General features: G+C 38.4%; 1 protein-coding gene across 1 annotated transcript; it reads left to right on the top strand.

The window, feature by feature from the left end:
* The first annotated feature begins 10,775 nt into the window (after positions 1-10,775).
* On the top strand, positions 10,776-11,948 carry LOC147445580 (uncharacterized). The gene has a single exon (XM_086525046.1). The coding sequence runs from the start codon at positions 11,123-11,125 to the stop codon at positions 11,684-11,686; it is 564 nt and encodes a 187-aa protein (XP_086381172.1). The 5' UTR covers positions 10,776-11,122; the 3' UTR covers positions 11,687-11,948.
* Positions 11,949-16,098: the final 4,150 nt, after the last annotated feature.

The raw sequence follows: 16,098 nt of genomic DNA, 5'->3' as shown, positions 1-16,098 counted from the left end.
GCACCTTGAAACCAACCTTCCTATGAGGCAATAGAGCATATGCTACATATTTTATGTATGCCCCATGCCTCAAATTAAGAAGTTATAGATTAGAAGTGGACCTTGCTTGAATGTCACATGCAATAAATTAAAGAAAAATAGCCAAGTGGATTGTATTACTCAATGGATCCTTGCTTTCACAAGTTGTGAACCTTGAGTCACTTTTACATTAACTTGGACAAGTGGTGGACCTAGAAACCAAGCTCTCCATGTTGAGATAAGTTGTAGGTAGGACAGTAGAACATAGACAACAATAATGGATGCAATATACTCGTCTCCTAATAATCCAATTGATTGAAACCATGGTATTTTAGTTGTTTTCATTGTGTATTGTATGTGCATAAAGTGGAATGAGACCTTAAGAAAACTCAAATTTTTGACAAAATCTCTATATTTTGTACATGATATATTAAAAGTTGTCCAACCTGGGAATTGGGATTTTCCCACTTTACCTAATATGGTCTTTTAGCCTTTTAGCTTTCATTCTGACTCTTTTTATTTTCCAAGATTTCCTTTGTGTCCTAATCATTAAACTCTCAAATTTTAGTTTGATATGGTAATTTTGGCTCGTCTTCCACTGGCTTGTTTCTTGTGGCTTCCTGAGCCTAAGCTCTAGTTACCACATTGAGAGGAATCATCGGCTTGATTGCAAATCCACTTGAACACGACAACACTCCAACAACATTCATTGTTGCTTTTCCTTTGTTTTAATGATTCTTGGGACAATTTGGAAGTACATGATTAATTGTGTAACCCTCACAAAACCCAAAAATATTCATTTTCTCACATTTGTGTGGACAAACTTGCACCCAATGGTTACCTCCACATTCGTAGCAAGGACCTTTTGAACGAGTGGCTGGTTGTGCTCCATTGGTTGTCTAGTCCTTGGGGGATATCCTCTAGATTTATAGTTCTGATTCACGATGAACATGAGTGTATTTTCATCCATCATGTAATGATTTTTTGTTGGCTTTTATGAAGGTTTTGCATCCTCATTTTAATTTTCTCTAGAAGGATAACCCTCATTGGCATACGCAGTTCTTTCTGGCTCTCTCCCATAGGTTTCCAATGGCTCTTCATAAGAAGAAGTTGATGGCAACATATGTCGACTCTAAGTGCTTCCACAAGTTTCATATATCAAACAATCACCCTATTTTCTTGAGTTAAAGGGGTTTGTTGGTCCAACATAGGTTGTTGTTTATCTCACCCTTATGATGCATTATTTGGGCCTATATGATACCTAGGTGGTCCCACCAAAGGTTGCACCCTTGGAGGTTGATATGGTGTTTCCATCATGTAATTTTGGCTATAAAAACATTCATATGTCTCATGGTTGGTTTATTTTTTCTTGATTGCACACCACTTTAGAGCTCTAGGTACATTTTCTACTTGTGGTGATTGTTGTTGTAGATTGTTGATAGCTCTGGGTCATTCTTTTGATCACTTCCTTGACCATTTGATCAACATTTGGTGTGATTGAAGCAAGAGGACTCATTTCAGTTGATGTGTCACTTATGGTTTAAGAGGCATACTGGGAATGGTGTCTACATCTTTTGATACCTCTCCATAAACCTTGCAATTGTCAATTAGATACAACGCTTCTTTCATGACCTTCTCAAATGTGGTGGACAGCTTCAGGTGCAGATCCTTTTGGAGAGTTCTTTTTTTTCAATCCCTCTTTAAAGAGTATTAATAATCTTTTGTCTTACAGTAAATCTCTAAAAGGGAATCTCTTAATGTATTGCATGAAGCAAAGTGAAGCTTCCTTCACTTTTTCATTTTCTTTTTGCTTAAAGATGTAGATTTGGGAAAATGTGCTATGCTTTATTTCCCTTTTTGAGAGTTCCTCTACAAACTCTCACAAGAGTTGCTTGATATATGGTAAATCTTTACTATTCAATGGTTGGAACTATATTAGTGTTGTTTGTTCCAAAGTTAACCTAAATCCCTTGTATTGAGTATGAAAATTCTACTTTTACGACTTTCTTGAAGCGTGAAACAAGGTCATATGGATCCCCCAACCCACTCTATATTTTGGAAACACACTTTGTCACTTGAGATGGTCACATCTATTGTGTTTCAGCTACCATTCTCATCACCTAAGTTTATCCTGAAACAACATCTCTAACTTCATATCCACCACTAGAAACTCTAGTTGGAGTTCTCTCCATTGCTCTCTTGTCTGGTCACACATCCCTCGCTTTAGTCTACGTGCCTGGAAGTCTCATCGTATGGATAGTTCCTAGAGCATCATTTCCCTAATATGTGGTCATTGAAACCCTCAAACTCAAGGATCTGATCCGTCTTGGCACTAAAAGTTATAGTTGACTAAATTAATCTTCCAATCTAGCTCTAACAAGACTCAATCTCATTGATTTTGTCCTTGTCTCTAAGAATATTTGTCTAAATGTTCTAGGAGTGACATAATATTGATGGAGTGAATCTCCAAAGTACGTATGTCTCTCCAGTTTTGTGCGGTCTATAGTAATGTATCTTTGCCCATACTTATCAAACATGATCACATGGGTATCTATGCCTTCCCCATATGTAAAAACATCGAAGCTTTTTTGCTCCAATAATTCTCCAATATAGGGCTTATCACACTTATAATAGAGCATCTACTCTTCATTCTTGTACTTATGTAAAAACATACAAGCTTTTTTGTTTTAATAATTGTCCAATGTAGGGCTTGTCACACTTATAATAGAGCATCTTCTCTTCATTGTCGTACTTATACAACTCCACATATGTGTTCTCCATGTTGATTTGAGTTTCGTCATTCATTTGCCTTAACTTCACATTAGGAATGTCTAGCTTTGGCGGCTTGTCTTCAGGCAGCAATGTTATCCTTGTCCTTGATGCCTATCAATCCCCATTGTCCACACTATAGGGATTTTGTACAACTAAATACATGGTACCCTCTTCATAAAGTATCAATCACCATTGCAATCCATAGACATTATGTCCTTGAACTCACTAGGTCTTTCCTCTAACTTCACATAGTAGTGATCCACACTGTCCTATTCATTCTTAAATTGATATATCAAGTGTAACAATTTCATGGTTGGTGCAGGTTGGGATGTTGCTACCCCCATATTGGCTCCCTCTTTGAAACTCGCACTCTTGAACCCTTTATCCATGTAGGTATAAGATCTCTCCAAAGAAGTATGTGAAAGATTTTCCTCTAGAATTGGCTCTAAGGATAGCAACGGTCCTGATTCACACTCTCTTCTATTGAAGTGCAACTAATTTGGTCTCCTACATCATGGGTTTCTACTCGGACATAATCTACTTGATAAAAAATACATCAAGAAAAACACTATTGTAAAACCCTGACTTCTTACCTCTTTGGTTGCTTCCAAATCCCAAAAAAAAGGACACTTTGGGCCGCACACTCTAGCCCTTGCAACTATACAAAAAACACATAGTGACTATTAGTTTACAGCCACTCTCTTAGTCAAAACCTGAATCCAAAAAATATTTATCGAGCTTTTGACAAAAAATTCATTTTTTCTTGCAAAATCCACAAATCAAGTCCAAATTCATTTTTGAAAGAGCCACTAGGGTCCTTGTGACTATCTCTAACTATGGTACAAGTTTGGTCTCAGTTTTTAACAAAGAAACATGGACTGCAATCCATGTACGTTTGCGTTAAAATGTGATGAATCTTGACAGATAGCTTGCCCTTGGTATAGCGATCCTAGATGTATGCTTTTTGTGGGATTTGGACTAGTTTAGGTCAATTAAAAGTCAAAACCTAGGTCTGCTTGACAATTTTTGGCCTTGAAATGTTTTTCCTTCTTTTGATCCACTTTTTGGCCTTTTTGGATACCTTTCTTTTGGAAGTATTGCTCACAATAATCTCTACTACAGGCTGGGGTAGTTTTTGTTCAAAAATTCAAACAAGATACATGGATCACGATTCATGTTCCATCAAAGTTGGGTTTGTGGCATTTGGCCTACTAGTTACTTATGTTGCACCAATAGTCTACTCTTAAAAATGTTTTTGGATTTTGATCACTTTTTGCCAATCAAAATTGGAGTTTTGTGTCTACTTTTTGGTTTTTGACTAGCTTTTGATGTTTGGCACTTTTGACCATTTTTTTCAACTTTTTGCTAGTGTGTGTTGTGGGAAAGTTGTTCCAAATGGTCTCAGTTATCTACTGCTCAAATCTCATCCCAAAGTCATAACATGGTAATGGATCTTGATCCATATTTCAAAATAGTTTTGAGTGTGTTTTTGGTGTCAATTTCACTCAAAGCCTTGGATTTTGTTGCATGGAAGGACCCTCTATCAATTGGTTCCAGCTTTTGGCCTCAAAGATACATGGATTGTGATCCATGTTTCTCCACAAAAGTGGATGAAAAATATCAGATTGATTCTTGTGAGTTTGGTGATCCCCTTTTGCACCAACTTTTTGGGTTTTGATCAACATTTATGCTCTGATCGTCAATTTTCTATTTTTTAGAGTTATGGTCCCTTTTGCCAAAATATGGTTTTTGAGAACTTTTAGCCCAATTTTGATGGTAGTAGATGTTACTTACCCTACTCCTACATTCCCAAATGAATACATGAACAAAAACAGACAAAACAATGTGAATTCAAGGCGAGATGGATTGTGGAGCAGTAATCTCAAAGCATCAAGAAAATTCAAGAGTGAATTGCCTTTAGTATCTCACTCACAACTCTGTTTTCCCATCAAGAGTAGATCTAGTAAGTCCGCAACTTCTAGACTCTTTCAAGCATTAAACCTTGAGTTTAGCTACTTCTTAACTAAGGTGTAAATGGAATGGGTAACAAAATCTATAGAAAATAAGGCTACAAATAAGACTAGTTCACTCAACATTTAAGGATTATTTCCTTCGGCAATGGCGCCAATGTTAGCGGGTCGTCGCCCGCGATCAGACGTTTGTAGCATAGATCTCTAGCACTACAATACTCTCAATACTCAGGGAAGCCACTCGGATGGGGCATGTAGACTCTTTGAGTGTGTCACTGACCTCAAGAAATAAACCTAGAGAACTAAGTTGTCATGAGCACTAGCAAACTATCACTCTCTATTTTGAGAAATTTGCCTATGTCCTGGCTCAGCACTTAAGTCACCACTCCATTTTGTTGATCATGAAAAATGAAATGAAACTTTAGGAGAAGCTATAGTAGGTAGAGGGACACTATTCTACAAATTCTTTAGTTCATCCGCCGACAAGGTACCAAAATACCCATCCATCATGGTCTAATTGTAAAAGCTACATCAAAATAGTCCAGATAGGTTGCCCTATCGTCCAAGAACAGTCTCCTATGGTCAAAATATCATATAACAACCATTTTTTCACTCAAACTTGCAGATTTAGCTCACAAATAGGTAGTCATGAACCACAAAAAATTAAAGATGATTATACTTAACTAGAAGATCAAGCGACAAGGAACAAAATGCAATTTTTGAAACCGAACTCTGATTACCTGATCAAGAGAAAGATCAGCTATATTGTGTGCTACTCGTAGTCGTATGTACAAAGCTCTTTAAAAACTTGGATAATGTTACAGTGTCTCCTTTCGGAATAAAGATTTTGGGCTTTATACCTAGGGATTTTCATATGGCAAGTGGTTGGCTTACAAGTTTTTTTGGAATTAGTATAAAAGAATATAGCTTTGACTGTACCGAATGCGGCTCAAAAATCATAATGTCTCTTTTATACAAATGGTTTTAGAAAAATAATATAAGTATATCAAAATTTTGGGCTTCAAAAAGGTGTCGTCGATTAGGAGAGTTCTCGTCAATGCTATCTGCCAAACAATAAGTCCAACTGAAACTCAGCCACTAGCCGTTCAACGCAACCTTCCAGTCATTGAATGTCGACCATCGGCCACCAGTCACCAACCGTGTATATGTTGGACATCTTTTGATCACCTTGTTGGATGCCATCCAACCAATATATTTCAATGAAAGGGTATGAATTTTTGGTTTTTAAGCGAGTCATTTTTCTCATAGATGATGGCTTCATAAGAGGGCCTTACAAATGTGCGTTTTCTGAATTCAAAATAGAATGGTAACGCAAGATTCAAACTTAAGAATCTCCCACTTGGAAACTGATCTTTACCAAACTTATGACTACTTTCCATTCTGGCTTATTATCCTTGAATTCCAATTGAAGATAAGCAAAAGCTCAACTTCTTCTTGCTAACTCCTTTTGCTAACATGTCTGTAGGATTTTGGCTTTTATGCACATTTCCAAGCCTTAGCTGTCCCTCTTACGCACGAGTGATACATCACTTCTATATGCTTTTTTCTTGAGTGAAAAGTTGAATTCTTTGCAAGGTGAATGGTGCTCTAACTATCAATGTACAAGACACAATTGTCTTGCTTATATGAAAGCTCCTCCAAAAATCTCTGAAGCAACCAAATATCTTTGCTAGCCTCTATAAGAGTTACATATTCTGCTTTTGTGGTAGATAGTGAAACCACTTTTTGCAACTTTGAAGCCCAACTTACTAATGTGCCTCCAATGGTGAAGATATAGCCAAATTGCTTCTATGAGTATCCAGCTTGTCACCTGCCATATCTACATGAGCATATCCTTGCAAACAAATATCAGTGCCTTTAGAACATAAAGCATTTCTAGTTGTCCCTTTTAGATACCTAAGTCCATTTAACAACTTGCAAATGTTCTCTAGCTTGATTCTTCATGAATCTACTCACAATTCCCACTACATGTGCTGTATCTAGCCTCGAGAACATGGCATACATTAGTGAACCTACTATTTCGGCAATGGAACTTTAGACATATAAACTATCCTCTCTTGGGTCTTAGGATGCATATCCTTGTTTAGTCTAAAGTTATTAGCAAAAGGTATAGAAACGGGTTTTCCATCTTGCATTGCAAACATATCCTTTTTTAGTTTAAAGTGATTAGTCAAAGGTGTAGAAAGTAGTTTTTGATCTTGCATCACAAAAGTTTCTAGTACCTTCTTGATGTAATCCTCTTGAGATAGTGTAAATTTCTCCTTCAACCTATCCCTTGATATTTTCATACCAAGTATCTATTTTGCAACACCTTAATCTTTCATTGAAATGTACTTTTTTGAGTCGATTTTCTAATTTCCCTCTTTTAGTTATAGTAAAACATATAGCATTTTTTACATGATAATTATTAAAATTGAATATCAAATTAATTTATATTTATCTCAAGTTTCTAACAATATATCCTAACTCTTGCAATCATCCCATAGGCTTATAAGTTAATCTACTAATCATACCCTTGAATGTTTTTGCTAAAATAGAGAATATAAAGCATAATAACTAGTAAAACTAATTATCTCTTCAAGATATTTTTATAATGGGTTTATAATAGTGTGTTCTAACTTTAAAAATTATCTTATAAGTTTTTAAGTTGATTTACTAATTATCATATTTACCTTTTTCTTAAAAATAGAGAATTTAGAACATAGTAATTAGTAAAATTGATTATCTTATAAGGATATTTTAAATGTAAGATTTTAATAGTTTTTTCTAACTTTGAAATTATCTTATAATATTTTAAGCTGATTTATTAATTATCCCATATAATTTCTAGCTTAAAAAAAGACTTTAAGACATAGTAGTTAGTAAAACTAGTTATTACATTAAGATAATTTTATACAAGTTTTTAATAGTTTATTCTACTTTTTAAAATTTGTCTTATAAGTTTTAAAATTGATTTGCTAATTATTTGATTTTATGTTTTGCTAAACACAAAGAATTTAAGGCTTAATAATTAATAAAACTAATTATCTTACTTAATATACTTTTATCATGGATTTTTAATAGTTTTTTCTAACTTTAATGATTATCTTAGAAGTTTTTGAGTTGCTTTACTAACCATCCCATTTAAGATGTTACTAAAAATGGAGAATTTAGAATATATTAATTAGTAAAACTTATGACCTCATTAATATTTTTTACTCATGGATTTGTAACTATGTATTCCAGCTCTTAAAATATGCTATAAGTTTCTAAGTTGATTTACTAATTATCCTATGTAATTTGTTGCTAAGAATAGAGAATTTAGGAGATAGTAATGATAAAAACTATTCAATTAATTTTGAGATAACTACCAAAGCTAGTTAATAGTGTACAGCTTCTTTAATTATAATTTAAAAAATAAATATTTTTTCTATAATAAAAACTAAAACTAAAGATATAATTTCTACAGCTTTCTAACAATATGTAAAAGCATTAAAAACTAATTCACAATTATCTAAGTTAATTTGATATATTTATTCTTAATTAAAGGAAAAATTAGATAATTTTTAGACCCAATATAGATTAAGAATTAACTAAATTATTATTCCTACTCAAAGAACTAGTATTCAATAGTTTAATTATGTATAAGAAGATAATTATCAATATAGAGAAGAGTAATAATTTGTAAATAATAATATAATTGTAGAAATGAACCTAAATTAATATGCCTTGCACTAATCTAACGAGATTAGGATTACTATGCCGGACTCAAAGAAATACTATATCACCTTGCTTAAAAATCCGATCAAATTGCTTCTGATTAGCATAGTGTTTTTATGGTCCTTAGCTGCCTGAATATCTTGTGGTATGGCCTTTGTTTGTGCGTACATCTCTTCTAACATTCTCTTCAAAGCTTCTATCCTTATAGTGGGATCATAAAAATTCAAAGGTGATATGCACTCATACCCATAAAGTGCATTGAAAGGTGACATCCCAACGCCTAATTGGAAAGAAGAATTATAAGCAAACTCCCCAAAGATAGAAATTCAAATTGAATCCATTTGCAAGGCTCTCTGCTACAATAAGCTCGGAGAATGTCTTCAATCACCCAATTTACCCACTGAGCATGTCCATTAGTTTGAGGATGATATGATGTACTCAAACATGGTTGGGTTTCTAAAGCTTCTAATAATGCCTTCCAGAACTTGGAGGTAAACTTTTCATCCCTATCACTTATTATTCTTTTTGGTAGCCATGAAGTTTAAAAATCTCTTTAACAAAGATGGATGCTCACTCCATGGTGCCCAAGATCTCACGGGTTGCCCCTCAAGCTAAAATAAGAGATGGCCCCTACGGTTGTTCAAGCTAGAACAAAAGTGTTTTTTTCAGCAAAAAAGATTCTTTTTTGTCTCAAGTGAGCAAAAAGTAGAAGTGGTTTTTTTGGTGAGAAGTCGTCTACATGAGGCGAAGGGGAGAAAATGACTTTCTTTTAGCAAAGTCTTGATAGAGCTTCCATAGCCAACAAGTGACGTTTGCATGTTGATCATCCTCATCTCCCATCTCCTTCTTCTCTTACACGAGTGTGTGTGTGTGTGTGTGTTGTTTTGAGGGCATGTGAGTGTTGTGTGTGTGTGTGTGTGTGTGTGTGTGTGTGTGTGTGTGAGAGAGAGAGAGAGAGAGAGAGAGAGAGAGAGAGAGAGAGCGAGAGCTATGGTCGATGCTATGAAGGTGTGATTGGATACATTCTCTGATGATTTTGTCATATCTGTGTTACTTTTCCTTATGATGGAATCGAGGATCCACCCAAGGTATCCTCTACTCTTTTTGTGATTACCTCTAGTATAGTGTGCATATATCTATCTAGAGAGAGAATGCTGACTAGAGAGAGAAAGAGATAGCAATGTATGCATGTGTATGTGTGTGTGTGTGTGATTCTTAGTAGGCATCAACCACAGACGAAGAGAGAGAGAGAGAGAGAGAGAGACTTTATAGGAGAGAGGAGTGTGTGTGCGTGTGTGTGGACGGGTTGGCCATATGAAGGGAGGTGGGCTAGCAAGGAAGAAAGAGAGGGAGGTGGATGTGACTTGCAAATGGTAGCAACCCCACGTGTTGAAAACGAAAAGGAGGGGGCAATGGTCCGCGTTGTTGACTAACTCCTTGTTAAAAAATACGGAATTTTTTTATAAACCCCCCCCCCCCCCCCCCCCCCCCCCCCACCACCACCACCTCTCTCAAAAGTGGCTTCTCACATGCTATCACCCTTTCATCAATATTAATCAGCTAGTGCACAATGCACACATCTTCCATAAACCAAACCCATCATAAAATTGCTATATACATCCAAATTAGAGTTGCTACCTAATGAGAGTCTTAGATGAAAGTAGCATTAGCATCCAAATCCAGTGTAAATCGAGTTGGGATGGTGCATCTACTTTTTGTCCCAAGTTCACCAATTTTATCCAAATTAACAAAGGTCCTCTCCTCACATTGATCTCGAATGTTGATTTTACATGTGTCACTTTAGGAGAGGGTGGGATGGTGTTCATGTCATCGACCATCAATTTGTTTATGCTATTGAGTGCAAGGTGTGACCTACCCTCATGAAAAAACTATGAGAGATGAATCTAGACAAGAGCGTGTGGGGCATGCCACTCTTAAAAGAGAAGATGCCACTCTTAAAAGAGAAGAGTGGTCAAGAGAGGTCCCTAACATATTTCTCATTCTTGTGGTCCTAGGGTAAAGGGGCCAATAAAAAACCACCCCCCAAAGAAAGGACAATGACACCCCCAATAATAAAACAAAGCTGAACCAACTTTGTGCAATTCAAAAGAATGCTCAATGTTCATCTTTTTTGAAATGCAACCTTTTCATTGGACAATGGATGACTTTAACTTTTGTTGGCACCCATGTCTTTCTTTTGGGGTTAGTGTGTCTTCTTTTTCACACTCATTTTTGTTACACAAGAATGCATAAATAGATTTATAACTTTCGGTTTCGATCATCAAAAAAATTGAGATCAATTTTTTCGTAAAGCTCTCGACTAAGCGAATCAAATGAGCTACTGACTGGTTATAATTGAACTCGGAGATCGGAGATCTAAGCTCCTCTCTTAGGTGGACTTAAGTTGGGAGTTTTACCTTGGCATAGGTTATACATAGGCGCAAGCATAATAAGCATAATATGCAGAGGTCAAGAAGCACGAGCTCTTTAGACCAAATGTTAGAAGATGCAACACGTCTCTTATGAAGGAGACAAATACAAGGAGTTTTAAAGTCGTAGAGAGAGGGCAAGCAATGGCTTGCTGAACGGAAGGGAAGGGGAGGGTGGGGGCGAGGGGAACATACCAGACAAGGTCAAGGATCATGGGGAAGAAAGAGGTACTGATGGGCTTGCATGAGAGTGCCGCCCACAATGAGCAGGTGCAGGCATGGCAGGCTGACCTCAAGGCCTTTGACACGCTCAAGGCAGACCACGAAGACGAGCTTCGCACAGTCCGCTCCGAGGCCTACCAAGTCGCCAGTATTTACGCAATGTTTCAAGGCGTCATCCTCACAGCCATCTCCCAGGCCACCCTGCTCACCTGCTCCCTCTCCTGGAGCCCCGCCTCCATCTCCATTGCTGCCTCCGTTGCCACCTTCCTCGTCATCGCCGACAAACTCAAGAGCATGGGCGAGGTGAAGAAGGACATCGCAGCAATCGGCTCGAGCATGTCCGGCCTCCTTAACTGCCTCGACAGGGTCGACGAGGAGGGCTCTGAGCTCGACCTTGACACTGTGCTTCCCCAGGTGAAGCACCAAAGGTTCAAGTGCCTCTTCATCCTCTCCCGCGACGGCCTGTGTGCTTTGCTTTTCCTCGCCGTCTTTTCCTTCCTTGTCTCTTACTTTTCTGTCAGCACCCTTTGCAAGCATTGCTCTCGCTGCGACTAGAAAATGTAGGCGTCTCATGTAATTAGGATGTATACATACTAATTTGTAAAAGCCCTCGCTAATATAATTTGTAGAATGCAAGCAAATTGTTGATAGGAACAGCGGACTCACGGACAGACTCAGTAACCTTGCTTTGAGGATTGTATTTAGCATCACAACGTGTGCTTTTCAAGAGTTGTAGTCTCTACAATTACAATGATATGTGGAGACAAAAATAGGAAAAAGTATGGGATGTTTACTATAATGACATTGATTACCATGACTCTCCAAGTGTAATCGGGTGAATCTGGAATGTCAATGATCCATATGTCATCGCCAGGAAAATTAGGTGCGTGCGACACTGAAATAAAGTGAAAGGAGAAGCTGGATCAAGAACATTGGAAAAACATCAATAGCTAGTTCTATGAAAAGACCATGGTGGCTGCAATTAGAAGCATTAGCAATGTGTCCCACAATGCTTTAAAGCAAGTATAAAGTAAGAGTGGTGGTCAAGTTGGTGGTGGCTCCTATTCTATAGGAGTTGGGCCACCTTGCAACTTACAATGTGGCACTTCTTGTGTTGAAGCCTTTGATACATTAGTGTGACGACTCTATTGTGCTCCCACGACTCTACTGTGCTCCCAGCCTGGTAAATGAGGAGGCCCTTTGATGCCTTTATAATCTGGAGATGGCTTGGGCATGTCGGACTCTGTTGAGGTTCATGTAGGTTCGATGGATGTTAGCATGACGGTGGTTGGCTTGTGTAGAAATGGTGCAGAGCAACATCTTGGCAGTGATTCTAAAAATCTTGGGTTTATGCATGGTTTCCTTCAATGTATGACAGATGTGCCTTTGCCTCACGATCAGATATCGAGTGTCTGGCCACCCACTGACTTCATTGAATGCACTCACTTTTATATACGTAGAAGAATAAGGAGTGAATGCTTCTTGCCACTCTAATCTATCTCTCTCTCTCTCTCTCTCTCTCTCTCTCTCTTCCCCTTTGCACATGCACCACATGTGTGCACCCTTCAATTAGTATCATAGTTTATGGTGATGGCAAGGAGCATGGCGATGTCGAGAGCTTTGAGGCGATTGTTATGGATAAGGAGTATGTACATTTGTTACTCAAGTGCTCATTACGAGCTATGGTTATTTGTGCTGGCCGGCCAATGTGTATTCATTTAGAGCATTGAAGAATCTATAAATAAAATACGTGCAAGAGAGAAATGCTGACTCTTGCACGGGGGGAGATTGCACCTAGTGTTTGTGTACCTTCTCTCATCTCCTCTCTTCTCTCTCACGGTGCCGGTCTTGCACTCCCATTTAGGAGGTGTACATGCACGCACTCTCTTGCTCTATCTCGCTCTTTGTCTCTCTTTGTTCATGTATCACACGATTATGCGCTTATGGGATTGCCATGCATGTTGATTATTCTATTTTATGGCTTGTGGTACATTATTGTTGGTATTTGCAAGGCCTTCCGTGCACCCGTTTGTAGCAGTGGTATCAGAGCACAGGTCGACGTTCTTGGTTTATCAATCAGTACGTACAACAAAGATAAAGCTAAGTCTTCCTTTCTCGATCCTCTTTTTTTTTTTTTGCTTTTCTCTTCCTTTTGTGATGAAAGAAAGGTTAAAGATGAGATAAGTTTATAATGAACAAGTGAGATCTTAATTATAAGTTGTTAGCTTAAACAAGAGTGAGTATTGCCTGATAAGAAGGAGAAGAAGATAAACCAAAGAGAAGGACTATTTTTTTAAATTTTTAGGGGCGACCCATCAAAATCTATCCAAAAATCCCAAATAACTCTCATAGTAATTCTCGGTTCCGAAGGACTCTCTAGAGAACAACAGAGGAAGAGAAGGAGGAGTTATGAGAAAATTCACAATATTAATTTTCATAGCATGCAGGAGCGAACGTATGATAGCTTAGAGATTGTGAATTCATAAGAACTAATGGGTCTCTACACTCATTGAGTGGCCCAGTAGACCAAAACCGATCACAAGGATAGTAGCAACTTTGAGGTCATTTGCCATTTGGCTATAGTAGCACCCTCAAGCTTGACGTCTGATGGGTAGAGCCATTCATATGCAAGACATGCAATGGCAGGTTATCTCATGAGCAAACACAGCAAGACCAACAAAGTAACGCTCCCACCTCTCAATACCCGCAGCCACCTCGGGATGCAAGTATAATTCTTTAACAGTGGTGCACTAAAGGGAACAATAGAAAAGTACAATAGAACCATAGAGAAGCATGGAGCGGCGCACAACCGAAAACTACAACATGGCAAAGGACTGACGTCAGCAGGTTTCAATGTACTATGAGAGTTGTTCAACTAGTGACCCCCGTCATTCGTGCATACGATGGTAAATGACGACCTGATCCGTGCATCTTCGACAACGACTGTCCATGGCTACCGTGTAGCTCGAGAATATCAATTGCATGTATGGCTGATGGTTGGAAATGCTCCACAAAAAGTGGTGCACAGTATGCATGGCATGGCGTGTGCACTGTAAGCAGGGGAATACTACCTGTGGTAGATGAATAATAATATTAACAGTCATTAGCAAAGGCTCCGCTCACACTCTCATTGCAAGCTGCAAAGCTTTGCAGCCACCATGCAAAGTGGGAGATGTTGTCTCTTACAGTCGTCCATCTCTCTCTCTCTCTCTCTCTCTCTCTCTCTCTCTCTCTCTCTCTCTCTCTCTCATAATAATCAATATCTAATTCTCCTAAATGATTTTCTCATATTAAACTGATCATTTAATGTGGGGAAGTGCCAGGGGAGAAAAAGCTAGAATATTGGTTAAGCTAGCAGACCGGCCACAGTAGGGATCCAAAGGAGGGAAAATAGGGATCCAAAGGGGGGGCCATCTGCAAAAGAGCCATGTGCAACAATGGGCTAAAAAGACCCTAAGGTTCAGCCCATTAAGACTTCCAAAATGCTAAGGTTCCAAAATTCAAAGGTTGTGTCCAAAGGTCAACCATAGGGGAAATTGGATGCTTTGTGTGTGTAAAAAAAGTCTTTTCATATCCCTACATGGGAGGGGGCGAGCTCTTCTTCTAGGGCATGAGAGAGAAAGTCACACACACACACACAAGCTCCCTTTACACAAAGGGAATTAGGGACACATGTCAGCTCCCTAGCCCAGATGCCCACAAGGTGTGCCCAATTCCTATTGGATGGCCTTGGAGGTGGACCAATGAGAATTAGGCTAGAGTAAATCTAGTTTAATTAATTTAAAAACACTTAATAAAAGAACCAATGAGAATTAAGTCTCCTAGAAGACTATTGAACAGTCTCCCAAGGGGTCCAATGAGCATTCAGGAGCCCAATGGCTTGCCTGATTCCTATTGGCCAGGAGGCAAAGGGGTCCAATGAGAGTTTAGTTTAACTATTAAATTACCTAAATCTCTCACAAAAGGGGAAAGGGGGACACATGTCAGAAGGCTATCACTTATGCTGCTTAATAGCCATTGGCTTGACTTGGGGAGGTCCAATGGAGAGCCTGCAAGAGCAAATAGCAAGAGGGCTCGCCCAAGAGAGAGAGAGAGGGGGCTGATTTTTGCAAGGCATTAACACACACACACTCACACAATCTGATGTGTGAAGAAAGAGAAGACTATCTCTTGCTTAGCTTTAATGGAGAGCTCATCACCTACTCCAAGCTTGTGAGATAGAAGCCTACATCGACACACTCTTGGCTTGTGGATGCAAATCCAACCAAGAGCCAAGCTTCAATGCATGCTCATCTCCTCTACCAAGCTAATTACTAAGCTAAATCTATGCTAATATGAGGTATTATGTGAGGAGATGTACATCTTTCTTGTAAGATACTCCTTCCTCCTCTCAATCTACTCTCATACCCTGCTAGCTCTCACCATCTTCGAAGGTGTGTGAGGTCTTGGGTATGAGAACGGGGGATAATTAAAGTTGTGTTTACTAAGTGTTTTGCTTAGTGCATGAAGCTTTCATCTTCATTGCACTAGCTAGTCTTGAAGGAACACAAAGAATTGTATTGTACAATGTCTCTCTTGGTGGAAGAAACCATAATACAAAGCCTTTTGGAGGGGGGACCGGCTCCATGCAAATCCGGTCCTCAACTGTTGTCAATAGCTTAATTTCTCTCTCTTTTGAAAGTATTGTTGATGCTATCTAACTAGGTGTTATGCTTTTTGTTGCTCTCTCCACCCAAGCACTCTTGTAATTCTCATTAGGAATCTATTCTAATGAAATGCCCACTATGTTCATGCTAATTTCCGCTACAAACAAGTTATTAGGCCATTAAATGTTACATTGGTATCAGAGCACAAGGTTTCTCTTTTCTTTCTCAAGAAGGGAGGTCCTCAAGCTAGCTATAAATGGTTGGTATTATTAATTGCCTGTGAGTAAGTAGAATAGGGATTTTTCAGCCTTGTAGTGCGCC

Source organism: Adiantum capillus-veneris, chromosome 12, assembly GCF_014529385.1.
Source record: "Adiantum capillus-veneris isolate H3 chromosome 12, ASM1452938v2, whole genome shotgun sequence".
NCBI classification, from domain to species: Eukaryota; Viridiplantae; Streptophyta; class Polypodiopsida; order Polypodiales; family Pteridaceae; genus Adiantum; species Adiantum capillus-veneris.
The sequence above is the reverse complement of the archived record's forward strand: the minus strand, read 5'-3'. Positions and strand labels throughout refer to the sequence as shown.